The 15,309-nt window shown below is 31.0% G+C and overlaps 1 protein-coding gene across 7 annotated transcripts in view; it reads left to right on the top strand.

Moving 5' to 3' along the window:
* LOC129223385 (inositol hexakisphosphate and diphosphoinositol-pentakisphosphate kinase-like) overlaps nt 1–15,309 on the top strand; it is a 109,002-nt gene that overhangs the window by 57,038 nt on the left and 36,655 nt on the right. For all 7 annotated transcript variants that reach the window (XM_054857970.1, XM_054857971.1, XM_054857972.1 and 4 more), the window contains 7 exons: nt 3,968–4,089; nt 5,881–5,993; nt 6,077–6,143; nt 6,625–6,766; nt 9,141–9,367; nt 10,203–10,345; nt 11,754–11,868. In XM_054857970.1, the coding sequence (XP_054713945.1) occupies nt 3,968–4,089; nt 5,881–5,993; nt 6,077–6,143; nt 6,625–6,766; nt 9,141–9,367; nt 10,203–10,345; nt 11,754–11,868 (929 nt within the window). The remainder of the gene's footprint in view (nt 1–3,967; nt 4,090–5,880; nt 5,994–6,076; nt 6,144–6,624; nt 6,767–9,140; nt 9,368–10,202; nt 10,346–11,753; nt 11,869–15,309) is intronic.

The following is a 15,309-nucleotide window of genomic DNA, read 5'->3' as shown; positions in this document are numbered from 1 at the left end:
TATTTTGCTTCACATTCTTTGCATGAATTGATGCCCCTATTTTATTTTTGCTAGCATCTTCCATCTTGACTGGCTTAGTGCTTAAAAATATGTTGTGATTATCTTGTCAAAAATTATCATACTATATTAGGGCAGGATGTGTTTTCCTCATTTTAATGTTTTGTATTTAATTTTTGAACCCAAAATTGAGAAATGAATACAAACTCAAAATCTGATAGTCCACGTCCAACACCAACTTGTATTACTGGAAACTCAGATAATGCTGACTATATCGTAAAAGCAAGTAGAAACACTAACTTTTATAAACAACTGAAAATTAGAGAGTTGAAAATGGTTGAATATAAAATTATTTCTGACTTTTATTGATAATTGTACAGAATTGCTAATTTTTGTTAAAGGTGTTGCATGTTTATACTGTTTGTTTCACATGCAACAAGATGATACTTAACTATATTCTAATCTTCAGTACATAAAGTTTTTTGTTGAATTTTGCAATTTCTACATTTAAGCAAAACTTAATTTATCTAGAGCTTTTTTGAGCTTAAGGAAGATGATAGGGATTGTCTGTTATGTTTAGGGTTCAAAGCTTTACTTATATAATAAGTGAATAATATCACACATTTTAAACGCGGTGCACTAATTTATTTGAGTCGCCCTTCAGAAATCAAGTAAACTTTAATCAAAATGACTCTTGAAAGCTAAATCTTCTGTAGTTGATTTAATTATGAGTATTTGGGTATGTTTTTCAATTTTGAACTTTTTGTGAAATATTTTATGTATTTACTTTTTGTATGCTAATTCAATACTAGCAACATTTTGTACAGTTAGAAACAAGCAATTTTGTTTTCAATTTCAAAACTTTATATACAGCACAAAACAGTGATATTTTTGGTTTAATGTGCAAACTAAGTCACCTGATTTTGTTCATTCATCTGGATTTTGCCCTTTATCAAATCAAATCTAAAATTCCTTGTATAAAGTTTTGAAACATTTCAAGAAGAAAACCGTTTTTAGTTATTTACTATACCTAATAGACATATATGTATAAATGTGTATGTAACATAAATATATACATATTATATATGTGTATATGTATATAATTTAAATCAAATTAGATAACCAAAAAAAAAAAAAAAAAAAATCTGTTATGTCAAAGAAATATCTCATATAGACTCCTTCATCTAAAAATGTCTTCTTATATTTATTCCCTTCTTAAAATATGTGACAATATGATGTATTTTTGTTATGCTCAATTAATTTTCTTTTTTTTTTTAAACAAAATTAATTTTTTTTACTCAAAAACACCAGAGTCACTTTTTTTTTTAATTTTCTAAGTTAAGGGGGGGGGGTCTTTTTTTTTCTGAAGTTATGTTCATCATATGGGAATCCAATTTTTTTCATTTTTCAAAATTTTTATTTGCATGTAGTTCTATAGTCTGTCAAGCTAATTAATTTCTGTGTCTTCTAATTATTCTTGCTTTCTTTTGAACAACTTTGCATTTCCCCCTATTCTTATAACATGGCTAGCTAGTGCTACAAATAGAAATTTCAAAACTGCTGCCTTTGTTCAGAAATATTTTACCTGTTAACTCATTGAAGGAGAAGGAAATAATAACTCTTAAATTCTTGATGATAGAAAACTTTCTAATTTTTCTAACAATGCGTTTTATATGTGTTTGAATTGTTTAAAAACAATTGCTTGTTTAAGATTATAAATGTTTGTGCAATAAATGTCTTTCAAATGCATATATTTCAATGTGTTTGTGTTAAATTTAATATTTTATTATTTCTTGTCTGAGTGCCAAGCAAATATAGACCCTTTTATTTGTTTGTGCTAACGTTTCATGCCTTTTTGTTAAATATTTTATGTTTGTCTTATTATGTTATGTTTAATCTGTATTGATAGAATGATTCATAATTTTTCTTTTGTTTTAAATAATTTTCATTATTATTGTTTCATTTATTTCCCAACAATTTAATTGTATAATACTCAACTGTTTTGTTTAGTTTTTGAGTCATTTCTGTCGATAATTAAATAATTATAAATGGCAAGCAATGTGTGCTTTAAAACTGAGGAAAATATAAAATTTGGTGAATTTTCTTTAGAATGGATACTAACAAAAGTTAAAAGCTCATTGTAATGAAGTATCATTAAAATAATATAAGAAAGCATCTGATGCAAGAAAATGATTTTATTTTAAAGCAATATCATGCAAATGCAAGGATTATATTTTTTCTTTATCCATCCATCCATATCTCTTATTCAAAACTTTTCTTTTCTGTAAGTAAAGGAAAAAAAAGATCTGATGTGACCCACACTATTTCTTTGTACTCCAATTAGATAATCAATTTTTTTGAATTACTGAAAAAACAATGGGCCTGTGTATTTACGAACATGCATTTGAAGTAATATTTCTTAAAAGCATAACTTTTTGGACACTTCCTACACCTTCAAATTATGGTAAACAAAGAATTGTACTTTCAAATGCAAAGAAAGGTCTATCTTTGTTACCATCTGGGATCTAAAACTGCGCAAAAGCTATGTAATATATGCACAGGGAACAAAAATACAGCATAATAGTGAGTTAGACAAGTCTTAAATTATCAGGTCTTTAGCTTGTCGTGAACTAATGCAAAAACTTCTTTTGATTCATTTTCCAAATATTGACAGTTTTAACATTAATTCAATTCATCTCATTAAATTTTGCCAATAATGCCTAACTGATACCAAAGGAAAAGAAAATATTATACTAAATTGCACAAATTTGCAGAGAGCTGCGACTTTGGGATCAATTTATCTTTGTATTATTTTCTTTTCTTTTCCGCAAAGGTATTTCTTCATTTCTGCATTGTAAATGTCTCGATTTCACCTTAAAAACTGTCATATTATTGCCGAAAAGTTGAATGATCAATGTATGCTGTAGTTATATTTTTGTCAAAGATGTATTTTAAATATTTTGTCTGAGAAAATTAGAATAGTACCATCCCATAGGCAACTATAACTCATTCATAATTTAATTAAACATATTCAAAAGCTTTTGTATAAAGAAACTATTCAAATGTAAGAATTGTGTCTCGTATGTTTAGCAACTAATGTATATATGTGTAAAGTTATGTATATTTAAGTTGTAGAGGGGGTCTCAGTTAAAATACCCCCTCCGCCCCTGAACTGATTTTCTATGATTGAGAATTGTCAGTGTGATCCCAGATGGGAAGTGAATCCACTTTAAAAATATTAAAATCTTGCATGCCTGCCAATATCATCTTCAAATTACAAACAAAATATGTACCTGCTCTCTCCTCATTCAATTTCGACACTAGTTTGAATGTGTAACTCATTAAAACACTTGCACCAATAAGCACGACCAAACCAACCTATCTAGTTTAAGTATCAATTAATTCTCAGTCACTTATGACTGAGTTCAAATACACAAACTTTTCTACTTTTGCACGAGCAGTTGACTATGTTATCTAGCAGCCGTCTGCTGCACATGTTATGATTGATTTCATTGCACTTTTTGTTTTCATTGGTTCGATTATACTCTGAAACATTTGAAATTTTTCAAAGTGATTTTTCTTTAGTTTTGTATCATATATATAAATAAGGCTATTTTATTTATTATTATTATTATTATTTGACCTCCAAAACCAGTTATTTTACAACTCATATCTATGAATGTTATCAAACAAGCATTTTATCTGTAAAAATTCATTTAAAGCAGGTAACACTATATTACTGTTCGAAGTTTTTAATACTCTGGCATGATTATATAAGTTATTGCCAGTGTTTGTAGTCAAAAAGAAAACTAACATTTTGAATCAAAAGAAAAGATAAGATTCAATTTAGATTTGTTTCCAAATTTTGAAACTTGTTACCCATTTTCCTGTCTTACAGTTGTTTAATTCATGTTCAGTTTCATGTTTGTAATTTTTTAATGTTTAAATTTTAGTGTATCTATTATTGTAGGTGAATATGCTGGAACACAAGGTTTGGGCCTTTTACGTTTACATAGTACTTATCGTCATGATTTAAAAATTTATGCATCTGATGAAGGAAGAGTACAAATGACTGCTGCAGCTTTTGCAAAAGTATTTTTTAATTAATTTTTTTTTCTTTCTTTTTCACTGGGGTTATTAGTAAAAGGTTGATGTTATAATTTTTTTTTTTTTGGTTTTGCTAGTTTTCCGATGTGCGAAATGTATCTGTATTTTGTAATGTTAATTTCTCTGCAAAAATTTTTAATCCAAAATTTTTAGTGGAATTAGTTGCTAACAGAAGTGCCCATTTCCTCCCAAGACCAATGATGTACCCCCTCCCCTGAACACCATGAAGACCACCCAAACCCAAAGAAAAGACCCCCTGGCATCCTTGGTTGCAATGAATTAAATGAATGAATAAAAAATAACTATTACTTCAGGCCTTAATATAGAGATAAAACCGTTACCCTTGGTAACTTTTTTAAATGTCTAGTAGTTTCCCTCTTTTAGTTTTAAAGCTAACCTTATTATAAGTGTCTCAGAGTCAGCAGTGTTAGGTTGATTTATTCTTGCTGAATAAGCAATGTCATCACTGTTGCACATTAATGTAAAATTTTAACTTCTACATTAATTATATTATAAAGATTTAGTTTAAGTAATTCTATGAAACATTAGCTAGAATAAATTTTTCACTTCTGTTTTATGGTGTTTTTTTTCCTTTCCTTTTTAAAAGTTTTCTTTTCCGGTCATCCTGTAAATTTCTACTTTTTAAATTCTTATTTTGACACTTGGAATTAATAATGCTCAGTTATTCTTTTAAATTTGTTTTTTTCTGACATAACAAATTTCTTTTGAGCAGTGGCTCACACAAGTGGAAGGTCCAGGGGGTCCGGACCCCTCCCATCACCCTTGAGTTTTTTTGATTGACTATGCTGCCATGTGCAGGTAAACAGCAGTATCTGCAGAAATGAGTTTTCGAGATATTTAAAAAAATGTGTGGTGGATTCAATACTAACAATAGGAAAATGTTGAAATTAGGCGTTTTTTTCACGCTTTTTTTTTCAGCGGAAACAAAATGAGCAAGTTTGTACAAGATATCTAATATACAATAGATGAAAAAAAATGTTTCTTAAAAAAATGCAGTTACTGCCCTTTACCTGCACACGGCAGTATAATCCTGTGTATGTAGTGCATAAAATAATTCCAAACAAAGGTAACAATTCAGTAAGTTACCGCCCTATAGCCAGGGCTAAGGCAGAAATACATGAAATACACCGCCAGCTCAGTCAATTCCAGCCGAGGACTGCAGTTTCGTGCTTATTAGCACTCATCAGCTAGGCATAGGAGTGACTGAGCTGGAGGTGGAAAACCTCTTATGGAAGCCAAGAGGGCCAAACAAACTGGTAGCTAATACAGGATTAGCACCAAAGGGGTATTTCAAAGGTAACAATTGTTTCAGTTTAAATAAATGAAAAAAAAAAGTTTGTTTTCTCTCTTTCTTCCCCTGCAAAATCAAGCTGTTTGTGAATATGAATTGCCCTATAATGATGATTTTGATTTGCTGCTTTTATTTTTCATTATGAGAAAAGTAAATACATGCATTCTTGTGCTTTCTGGTATTTTTATTAAATATTTCTTATTAATAAAGTTACTTTAATAATTAATGCTAAGTAATTATTCAATAATTTTTTTTTAATGATTTTTGTTCCCGACATTCGATAAAATTAAAAGAGTATGTTTGGACACGTGTTGGGATATGATATAAGAATGGTGGACCTTCAATATTAGACCCCCCCCCCCCTCTTGAAAAATTCCTGTGTGTGCCACTGCTTTTGAGTCATGACTATCAGATTGTATTTTTGGCCATTAATAGCAATTAAAGGAAATTAAAATAATTTTCAGGGATTGTTGGCCTTAGAAGGTGAGCTTACTCCAATCTTGGTTCAAATGGTTAAAAGTGCAAATACAAATGGTTTATTAGATAATGATTGTGATTCAAGTAATTATCAAAATATGTAAGTATTAAAAAGAATTTTAAAAACCTCAGTTTTTGCATTTGTTTTTTAGTTTAGGGAATAATTTTAAATAATTTTTGTAGGGTCAAGCAAAAACTTCATGATACTTTACAAATTGATAGAGAGTTTAGTGAAGAAGACTTTGAAAAGGTGAATTTATCAACATTTTAATTATTTTTTATTATTATTATTATTTGTGTATGCATAAGGGTTTTTTTTTTTAAATATTTTTTTCTTTCCTTGGTCAATTTACAACAAACTGTATGTTTTCTTTTTAAGTTTCTAATGTTACCTAACAAAATTGATTGTATTCCTTTCTTTTGTTTTCTCTTATCTTTTTTTCCTGTGTTATAATATTTAAGATAGGATTAATAAGCAGTTGATTAAGTTATATCATCATTATTACCATTACCCCCGAGGGTCCCCGGTTCCTGTCACTGACGTGACATACCAGATGGGAGTCCCTCGGGAAAGATTAAGTTATATCGTCTGCTAATTGTCATTTCTTTTTTTTTTCTTTCAGAAGAAGCATGTAAGTTCATTATTTTCAACAAAACACTTAAATTAAATTGTTGCAGTATTATTTATTTTCCAAGATAAATTGAATTATATTATTTTTAACTTCTTTTAGTTAAATCCTACAAAGGCAAGATCTATTCATAATGCACTGCAATTTATTAAGAATCCTGTTAAAGCTTGTGAACATGTGTATGATTTGGTACAGCAATTAAACATCCTCATTAAAAGAAAAAAAGAAGATCCAAGACTGCAAGGTGATTTATGTCTTTTAAAAATCAATGAGTTTCACCATGACCAAAAAATACACTTGGGGGGGGGGGGGGGGGGGTATCTCTTTTTTAAACATTGAATCTCTTACTGCATTTGTTATTCTTAGACACATGTTTGAATATCATCAACCTTTGCCAAGTGGGGCATCTTTGCTGGTTTATGAAAAAGGATGATTTTCAGCATTCTAATGAATTCTGAAACTAGCTAATCGATGTGGTAATGTTTTCATTGCCCGAAGAAACACTATTGCATCTAAGCTAATTTGGGAACTCAGTAGTGTCAAGTATTATCGTTTTCAAAAACCAAAAAAGATGTCCCACTTGCTAAAGTTGTTCTGGTTGACAGTAGAGTAGGTGATAATTTCTGCTCTAGATTTAATGTTTTTTGCCATTTTATTTTTCTGTGTAGTTTATGGGTTACTATTAATTTTCTTATAGTTAATAAAAGTAAGGTTTCAAAGAAATTCTGGACGGAAGTCTGTGGCAGACGTGCGTCCAGGAGACCCCATAGCGCCTACAGACATGAAATTTTGTACAAAATTACTTCGAGCCCCGTGGGTGTGCAACTGGGGTTTTGTTTTTTTAAATTCAAATTAGTTTTTTTGTAATTAATTTTTTAAGCTCAAATTTCACGTAAATTGCCTATTATTTCCTATTAAAGGGGTGAAAAATTACTTGCGTATATTAATATTATATATTGTTGGAAAGGGTAGAATTTTCCGCGTTCGACGCAACTTATTTCAATGTTCTAACTTAAATAGGGCGTCAGTTAATTGTGTTTTTAGTTCGAACTTTTTTAGGCTTCGCTAAAATTTAGGCACTACTTTCTTCATTAAATCTATCAGTAAAAAGCGAAGGAATTGTCCCACAGTTTTCTTTTTGACGCCACTGGAAAGAACGACTTTTTTTACTCCAGATCTAACTCGACCTATGGTCAAAAAATTCTATCTATAAAGGAAAAGAAGTTACATGCTGTTAAAAATCATGTTCGAATAATCTCATCTTCATTAAAATTAGTGATGTTTTATTTGGCGTTGCCATAGCTACGTCTTTTCGATTCGCATGTTTCTTCTTTCGTATTCACAAACTTTAAGTGTTTCAATTTTAACGGAAAATCTTAGGCTCAACTCAATTCAAGCCCTGAGCTAAAGAGCAAAATATGTTACTAGAGACTATGAAAGAATATGAAAGTGACTTTTCAAACATACAAAACTGCAGTTTTTCAATGCTTATGAGCCTCTTTACCCTTACGGCTCTGCAAGTTGGTACAAGTTATTTTGAATCTCGGGGAAGGGGTGCCTTTTGATCCAAAGGGCATTTTTAATCTGTTTCTTTCTAGCTGACGATTTAAATCTTTGCAAATCAAATAAGATTGAGAAGCAATCTTCAGGGGTTGGTGAGTGTTAGTGAGCAGGGGGCAAAACCCCCCTAGTGCTGTGAAAGAAGGCTGGTTTTTGAGTTTAAAAATGGTTTCTTGGAGGAATTCTTCTTCAAGTGAGAAAACTGCCTGTTTAAAGGGGTGAAATAAAATGAAATCAATATTTTGAATGTGATTTAAGGCTATTTGGAATCTTTGTTTCATTGAGTATTTTTGTTTACCTTTGACCAGAGTATATTTCTTATATATTCATGTGTTTGCTTACTTATATATATTTTGAACGAACCATACAGCATTAACAATTCTGGAGTAATTGGAGAAAGTTTAAAAGAAAAAAATGTATTGCCCCTGGTCAAAATGTGAATATTATTGCATTTATTTTACTTGAATTATACTTTATCATGCAATGTTGTTGGGATTTATTGATCAATTATAATTAATTAGATGAGTTACATATGCTAGTGACAAGTGTGCAAATTCTTGAACAAAGTTTTTGATATTTTTCCAATGTCTACAAAATTTGAATCAGCAAATATAGATGTGTTCTGAATGAGCATATAGTAAAATATACCCAACCATTTTTAAGAAAGTGTAGAAGAAGTAAAATCAAAATATTTTGATTTTGTTCCTGGAGAGTTGCAAGTCAATTATTGTTGAGAGTATTCCACAAAATATATCTATTTACAACCTAAAGGAAAATAAGGAAAAAAATTATCTAAAAATGAGTTGAAGTGTTTGATAATTTTAAATAAATCCATTTTCTTTTTTTTTTTATGTATTTGTTTTCAAGTAATATTTTTACTTTTATGCAATATATCCTGTAAGATATTATTCGTAAGATGTTGCAGTCTTATTAAAATCATTGTTTATTTATCTATTTTATTTAGTGTTTTACAAAAATTGTGCATGTAACTATAATGTGTCTCATTGTAGTGAAGATAAATTTAAGTATGCAAAATGCTTGATGTTAAATATTAATAGAAGCTCCTCTATATCATGGAGAAACATGGGACCTAATGCAAAGGAGGTGGTCAAAACTAGAGAAAGACTTCAAGCTTAAGACTGGTAAATTTGACATCAGCAAAGTTCCTGATATTTATGACTGCATAAAATATGATTTGCAACACAATCATCATAATTTGCAGTTCCAGCATGCAGAAGAACTCTATATATATGCCAAAGCTTTAGCAGATATAGTGATTCCCCAAGTAAGTTTTTAAATTTAGTTTGAATTTTGAGCACCATTTAGTCATTAAAATCTTGAAAACAAATTGAAATCACTGTAGCTATAAATGCATTTGTTATTTTTAACAGCTGAACTTTATTTACTGTTCTTTTGTAAAACTTGATGAAATCATGCATTTCAACTTGTAAACATGTGGTAGTGCAATTTATGTAGAAATTAATATCTACTAAATTTTTGAAATTTTAAATTAGTATCTTTGTGTTATTATACATTCAAAAGCAAAAATCTTTAAATTATTGAAGTTAATTGAAAAGCAGAAAATAAAATTAAAATTAAAATCAAGGGGAAAAAATGACTATTTTTTGAATTGTTTATACAGTCAATCCTTTTGTACACAAAATTAACCGGAGCATGAAAATTATTTGGTGCTAACCGAATTTCATCTTATCCCATAAATTATTAGATAATTCTAAACTTAACTGTAAACAAGCTAAAAACATATTCAGAATCTGCAATTTTCAGGATTTTTCATCGCTATTTTTTAAAGTTTTATTGGTGTATTAGGTAGAATTTTGAAATTTTTGTTAAAATTGTTTTTTATAAGAACTTTAAATGAAGCAACCAAATCAAAATGTAAAAAAAAATTAAACTGATCTGTCCCCCCCCCCCCTTCTCTCTTTTTTTTTCTGCCTTTATTTTTGTTTTATTTTTGTTTATTTATTTATTTTGATGAATGATTGTGGAAGATGACTCAAAAAGAAAAAACAAATTAACTCTTAATCCAGTTGAAATATCATTCTTATGCTTTTTAAGGTATCAATACTAGTTTTGTTTGAAAGAATCACTTACTTTATTAGGAATATGGAATAAATCAACAAGAGAAGCTTACGATTGGATTGGGAATCTGCACACCTCTTTTAAAGAAAATACGTGCAGACCTGCATAGAAATATTGATCCTTCTGCTGACGAAACAGAAAATGTTAACAGATTAAATCCAATGTATGTTTTATGAAATCACTCTGTTGTGTATGTTTTTTCTTAGTGTGAGTCAAGTTCCTCTTTTTGCTCTGAAAATAAATATTTTGGTTGATTAATTGATTTTTAAATAATTTCTGACCTTACCATCAATAATTATCAGTGATGTATAGCATTTATTTATTTATTTGTAACCTTTCTTAAATAACTAATATGTAACAATTACCTTATTCAGTTATTCTGTGAAATATAATGATTCTTGAAGAATGTTGTTAGTTATTGTGTTGTTACTGCTCTGATTACTTAATGGGGTTATCATTTCTATAGTGTCTCTTATTATGCTACAAATTTTTGAATTTTTAAGACTTGTCTGTTGAAATTTTTTTAACAATGTAGCATGGTTTCTATATTTTTCATACGTCTTCATTTATGTTTAAAATTATTATATCTGTATTAGTTGTAAAGTTGAATAAGTTCAACATGGGGCATAATTTTGCTATGTTTTTTTAATTATGGTATTTTGAAGTTGTAAAAAGCCCCTTTTCCATGCTAAGCTAAGTATCAGAGCTATGGAACAATAAACACAGAGCAAAATTATGTAAATATATTTTAAACTTCTATTTAAAAAAAAAATAGGTGAACAATTTGTCTTTGCATTCAATTTTTTGTGAGTAAGAATACAAACAATGTTCTTCTGTCTGATATTCTTTTGATTTGTACATATTTTGGCTTTGAAATTAACTAAGCAGGGGAAAATGCAAAGGCTTTGTGGTGTAGCTGTACAAGTATGTAATTAAGAAAGAATTTGAATAAGTAGTTTCAGAGACTATCAATAGAAAATTTAGTGATCTCAATAGTAGGAGGTTACTAATTCAAAATGGCAAGCAAAATCAGTGTAATTTTTGCATTCATTTTGCTGCTCCCAAACTATCCATTAGACACTTAATAATTTATATATTCAGTGAGTAATTTTATTTAATTAGGGCTAGTTACATCAAGTTATATTTGTAGGATTTGAGGGGTTCTGATCTTGACAAATGAGCTTTGCCACTCAACATACAGCTCAACTTAATATTCATTACCTAATTTTAATTGATATTAACACATATATACAAAAGATATTTACAATTAGGAAATTAGAGGTCAACTTCTGCATTTTAAATCAGGGCCTTTCTTGACGAAATCCTTCGGGTGGCTATTCCGGTGGAGCGTCCGTATGTTGTCCTTTCGGAATGGCGCTAGTCGCTCTCTCGTGAGGCATCCCCGTTGTAATGGGCCCCCACATATATTCAACATTATGTGTTTAATCTTCATTTTGGTCAAAATAGTATGATGCATTTTTTTTTCTTTTCTTCTTTAAAATATTCTTGTATGTAAGTTTCCAGTAATGAAAATGCATTTTCTCTATACATTGCATTTGTTCGCTGTTTAGGTATTCACACGGCGTTTCATCCCCAGAGCGGCATGTTAGAACTCGATTGTATTTTACAAGTGAAAGTCACATCCATTCTTTACTAACAGTTCTGCGCTATGGTGGTTTACTTGATGTAAGTTTCAGATTTAGACAGAAAAAGACTTCTTATTATTTTTGTTTAAGATGAGATAAATATGTTTATGTTTTGATCATATTGAGAATATGCCTTGTTTTATTTTGGTTGATTTTAAGACCAGCTCCTTTTGTTTAGTATTAACTAATCTGCTAATTTATCTTAACTGTTTATGGAATAATAACTACATAAAACAAACCCTGTGTGAAATTCAATGTAGTAGAAGAGGAAGAAAAAGAAAAAAAGATATGCTGACAGTACTTAGTAAAACATAATTAAAGCAACTCAACAATTCAAGCCATTTCCAAACTTGCAATTAAATTTTGTCTATTAACAAGTTTGCAACAAGATAACTGAACTGAAGCAAGCAACTTGAAAAAATTCAGGATTTCTCTGTTTATAAAAATGTTATGAAAGTATTCAGTATATTAAGAAAATGTATAAATATGTATGTGGTAATGTGCAAGTTAAGTATTGTGATACATAGATCTACTATTGTTTAGTGCTTTAAAGAGGAAATTTTCTAATCTTATTTTAGATATCCCAGTGTCATGATGCGCGCGATTAATTTTGCAAAGTCATTCGAAAACCAAAAAAAACGATTTTAGGCCGTGGAAGTGGAAGCATCGCAGCCGCGCATAACCTCAGATCAACGACTGCCTTGAATGCCAAAGAACAAATTTAAAAGACTTACCCAGGGGTTGTGTGTTTGTAGACGATAGTAAGGACAAAATTCATTACCATACGTTCTTTATTCTATGTTAACTTCTGAGCAGACACGAAGACAGGAATTTGGCATGGTGATCACCAGAACATTTCTCACTTGGTAAAAAAAAACACAAATGCGAGGAATACAGACTTAAGAGTTCAAAAAAAAGGCGGAGCTGGCAGGGGTTGCACAGTTCGTTAAAGATCAAAAAACGGAGAGTTCACTCGGAGGGTGGTGAAATAATCAAATTAAAATGGACGGAGGACGGACAGTTCACAATGAAGATGGTGGGGTGTAATTCAGGGATGGCTCATGGTTAAAGATGTCCGTTGCAGGCCAATGTACGTTGAGACAAAAAATGGCGCTGGTTGTAATCTCCATGGTGACAATGTTGAGATCGTCACACGATTAAAAATGAATCAGGGTAATTTCGGGGTAATTGCGGATCCATGTCGTCACCTCATGCTATGTTGATCATCAAAAGGGTAGTTACTTAAGGGCACGATTCCGGTGCAATCGGCATACCGCGTCGGACGCCATCATTCACGCAGGTGATGGGTCTCCTATGCTCTCATCTTCGGCTGCGACGAAGTATAACAATCTTGATTATTATGATTTCAAATACATATAAAAAATAAGAAGACTTTCACCTCATCTTGAGGTCTTAACCATATCGCGGAGAGCAACGGCCGTCCCATGACGCCGTGCACACTTCCATCTCTTTCGCCATCATCGGAAAAAAAAACGGAGCAACGAGATGCACGTCCGGTTGCACTGGAAGCAGCAAGCAGAGTGAAGTGGGGTGGAAAAATGAATCGGCAAATGAGCGATCAGATCCGGGTACGCGGCGATGCGCGGGAACCAATGAGTGCGTTTGGCGCCCAAACAACGAAGGGAAGGGGACGCTACGCCATTTTAATGGCCGACAAGAAGATGCAAAAAATCGGATCGACGCTTGAAAAATTGACAAAAAGCTAAACGATGGGAAAAGTGAATAAGTCACATATTTGATATCGTAAAGTGTGCGAAATTTAACGGGGGAACGCGGGGAAAACGTGGAATGCACAGGAAAATAAAAAAACAACCAAATGGGGGAAGAAAACGATTAAAATGACCGAAAACATGGGAAAAATATAAATGGGTAAAAAATGTGATATGCATTATCACACCCAGTGTGAGACGCTTTGGAATAATATTAATATTGAATGAATTATTTTCATTTTATTATTTTTCCATGAGTAAAGTAACAATGTTATGTTTGAATTATTCATCAAACTGTTTTTGGCATAATGTGTTGTTCGTTGCAATTTCATTTGTAGCCACTTTTTTACTTTTTATTTACACTTAACAATGTATTTTAAAAATTCATTAAAGTTCATAATCCTAAACACATTAATTAATATAATTGATGCATTTTTGATAAATTAGTTAGTTTATAGAGGCTGCATCTTGATTTAGATGAAAAGTTTTTTACCACATAGTGATTGGTAAAATCACAAAGTTTAAGGTGGTGATTGACAAATGGTTTTTAATTGCCTTTTTTTTTCCATTTAGTCATGCTATGACCAGTGGTAACTGCTCATTTTGCCATTGATTTGGTACAGTGAAAGCGAACATTTTTGACATTTTAACATTCTATTTCTGTAAAAACTAGGTAACTGCTTGGGTTCAGAGATTGATGAGAAGTTTGTTGTGTTGATTGCAAAAACTAAATCCAAGTGTCGAAATATTTTTTTAAATTCCATTTCAATAATTTTGTTTTCAAAGATCACTTTGCATTGTAACTGATGTTATTGATGTTGAAATTTCTGTTGTCTAACTCAAAGCTTAGCCATAATTGAATCAGATTACAATACAAATACAAATACAAAAGTGACGACCAGCAACAGGCTCTGGGCCCAGCTAGACTGGTCCTAGTCAATTTACAATCCCCAGTGAAGATCAATGGCCCTCTTAAAACTATCTACTCCCTTGCTCATTACCACCTCTTCCGGAAAGCTGTTCCAAGGTTCCACTACCCTGCTAAAATAATAATTTTTCCTAATATCCAAGTTAGCCTGAGATTTAAATAGCTTAAAACAATGACCCCTAGTCCTGTTTTCAGTGCTAAACTTTAGCCCCTTAACATCTTTCGTTTTAATAAATTTAAACAGCTGAATCATGTCCCCTCGGTCTCTTCTTTGCTGTGTGCAATGTTGTGCTTAAGAATGAAGAGAGATTAAATTTGTCATGTACACTAATTGAAAGTCATTTAAAACACCTTCACTTTGCTAAGAAACTCTCTACTTATACTGCCGTGTGCAGGCAAACGGCAGTATCTGCAGGAATGAGTTTTCGAGATATTTGAAGAAACCTGTTTTGGATTCAATACTAACACTAGGGAAATGTTAGAATTAGATGTCTTTTTCATGCCTTTTTTTCAGCGGAAACCAAATAAGTGAGCTTGTACAATAAAGATAACGTACAATAGATGACAAAAATGCAATAAAAAATGAAAATTTTGCAGTTTTTGCCCTTTACCTGCATAGGGCAGAAAATTTGACATGATTTAAAAAAAAAATTAATTTGAATTTTGACACCTTGAATTCAAATTATGTTTTTCGCAATCACGAGTGTGTGTATGTAGGCGTGTGTGTTTGTGTGTGGGGGATATGTGTATGTGTATGTAAACATTTGTGTTTGTGTCTGTGTGCTGGCATAAGTGTGGGTAGTCGTGTGTATGAATGTGTGTG

Source organism: Uloborus diversus, chromosome 5 (genome assembly GCF_026930045.1).
Source record: "Uloborus diversus isolate 005 chromosome 5, Udiv.v.3.1, whole genome shotgun sequence".
Classification (NCBI taxonomy): domain Eukaryota; kingdom Metazoa; phylum Arthropoda; class Arachnida; order Araneae; family Uloboridae; genus Uloborus; species Uloborus diversus.
This window is presented reverse-complemented; position numbering and strand designations above follow the sequence as displayed.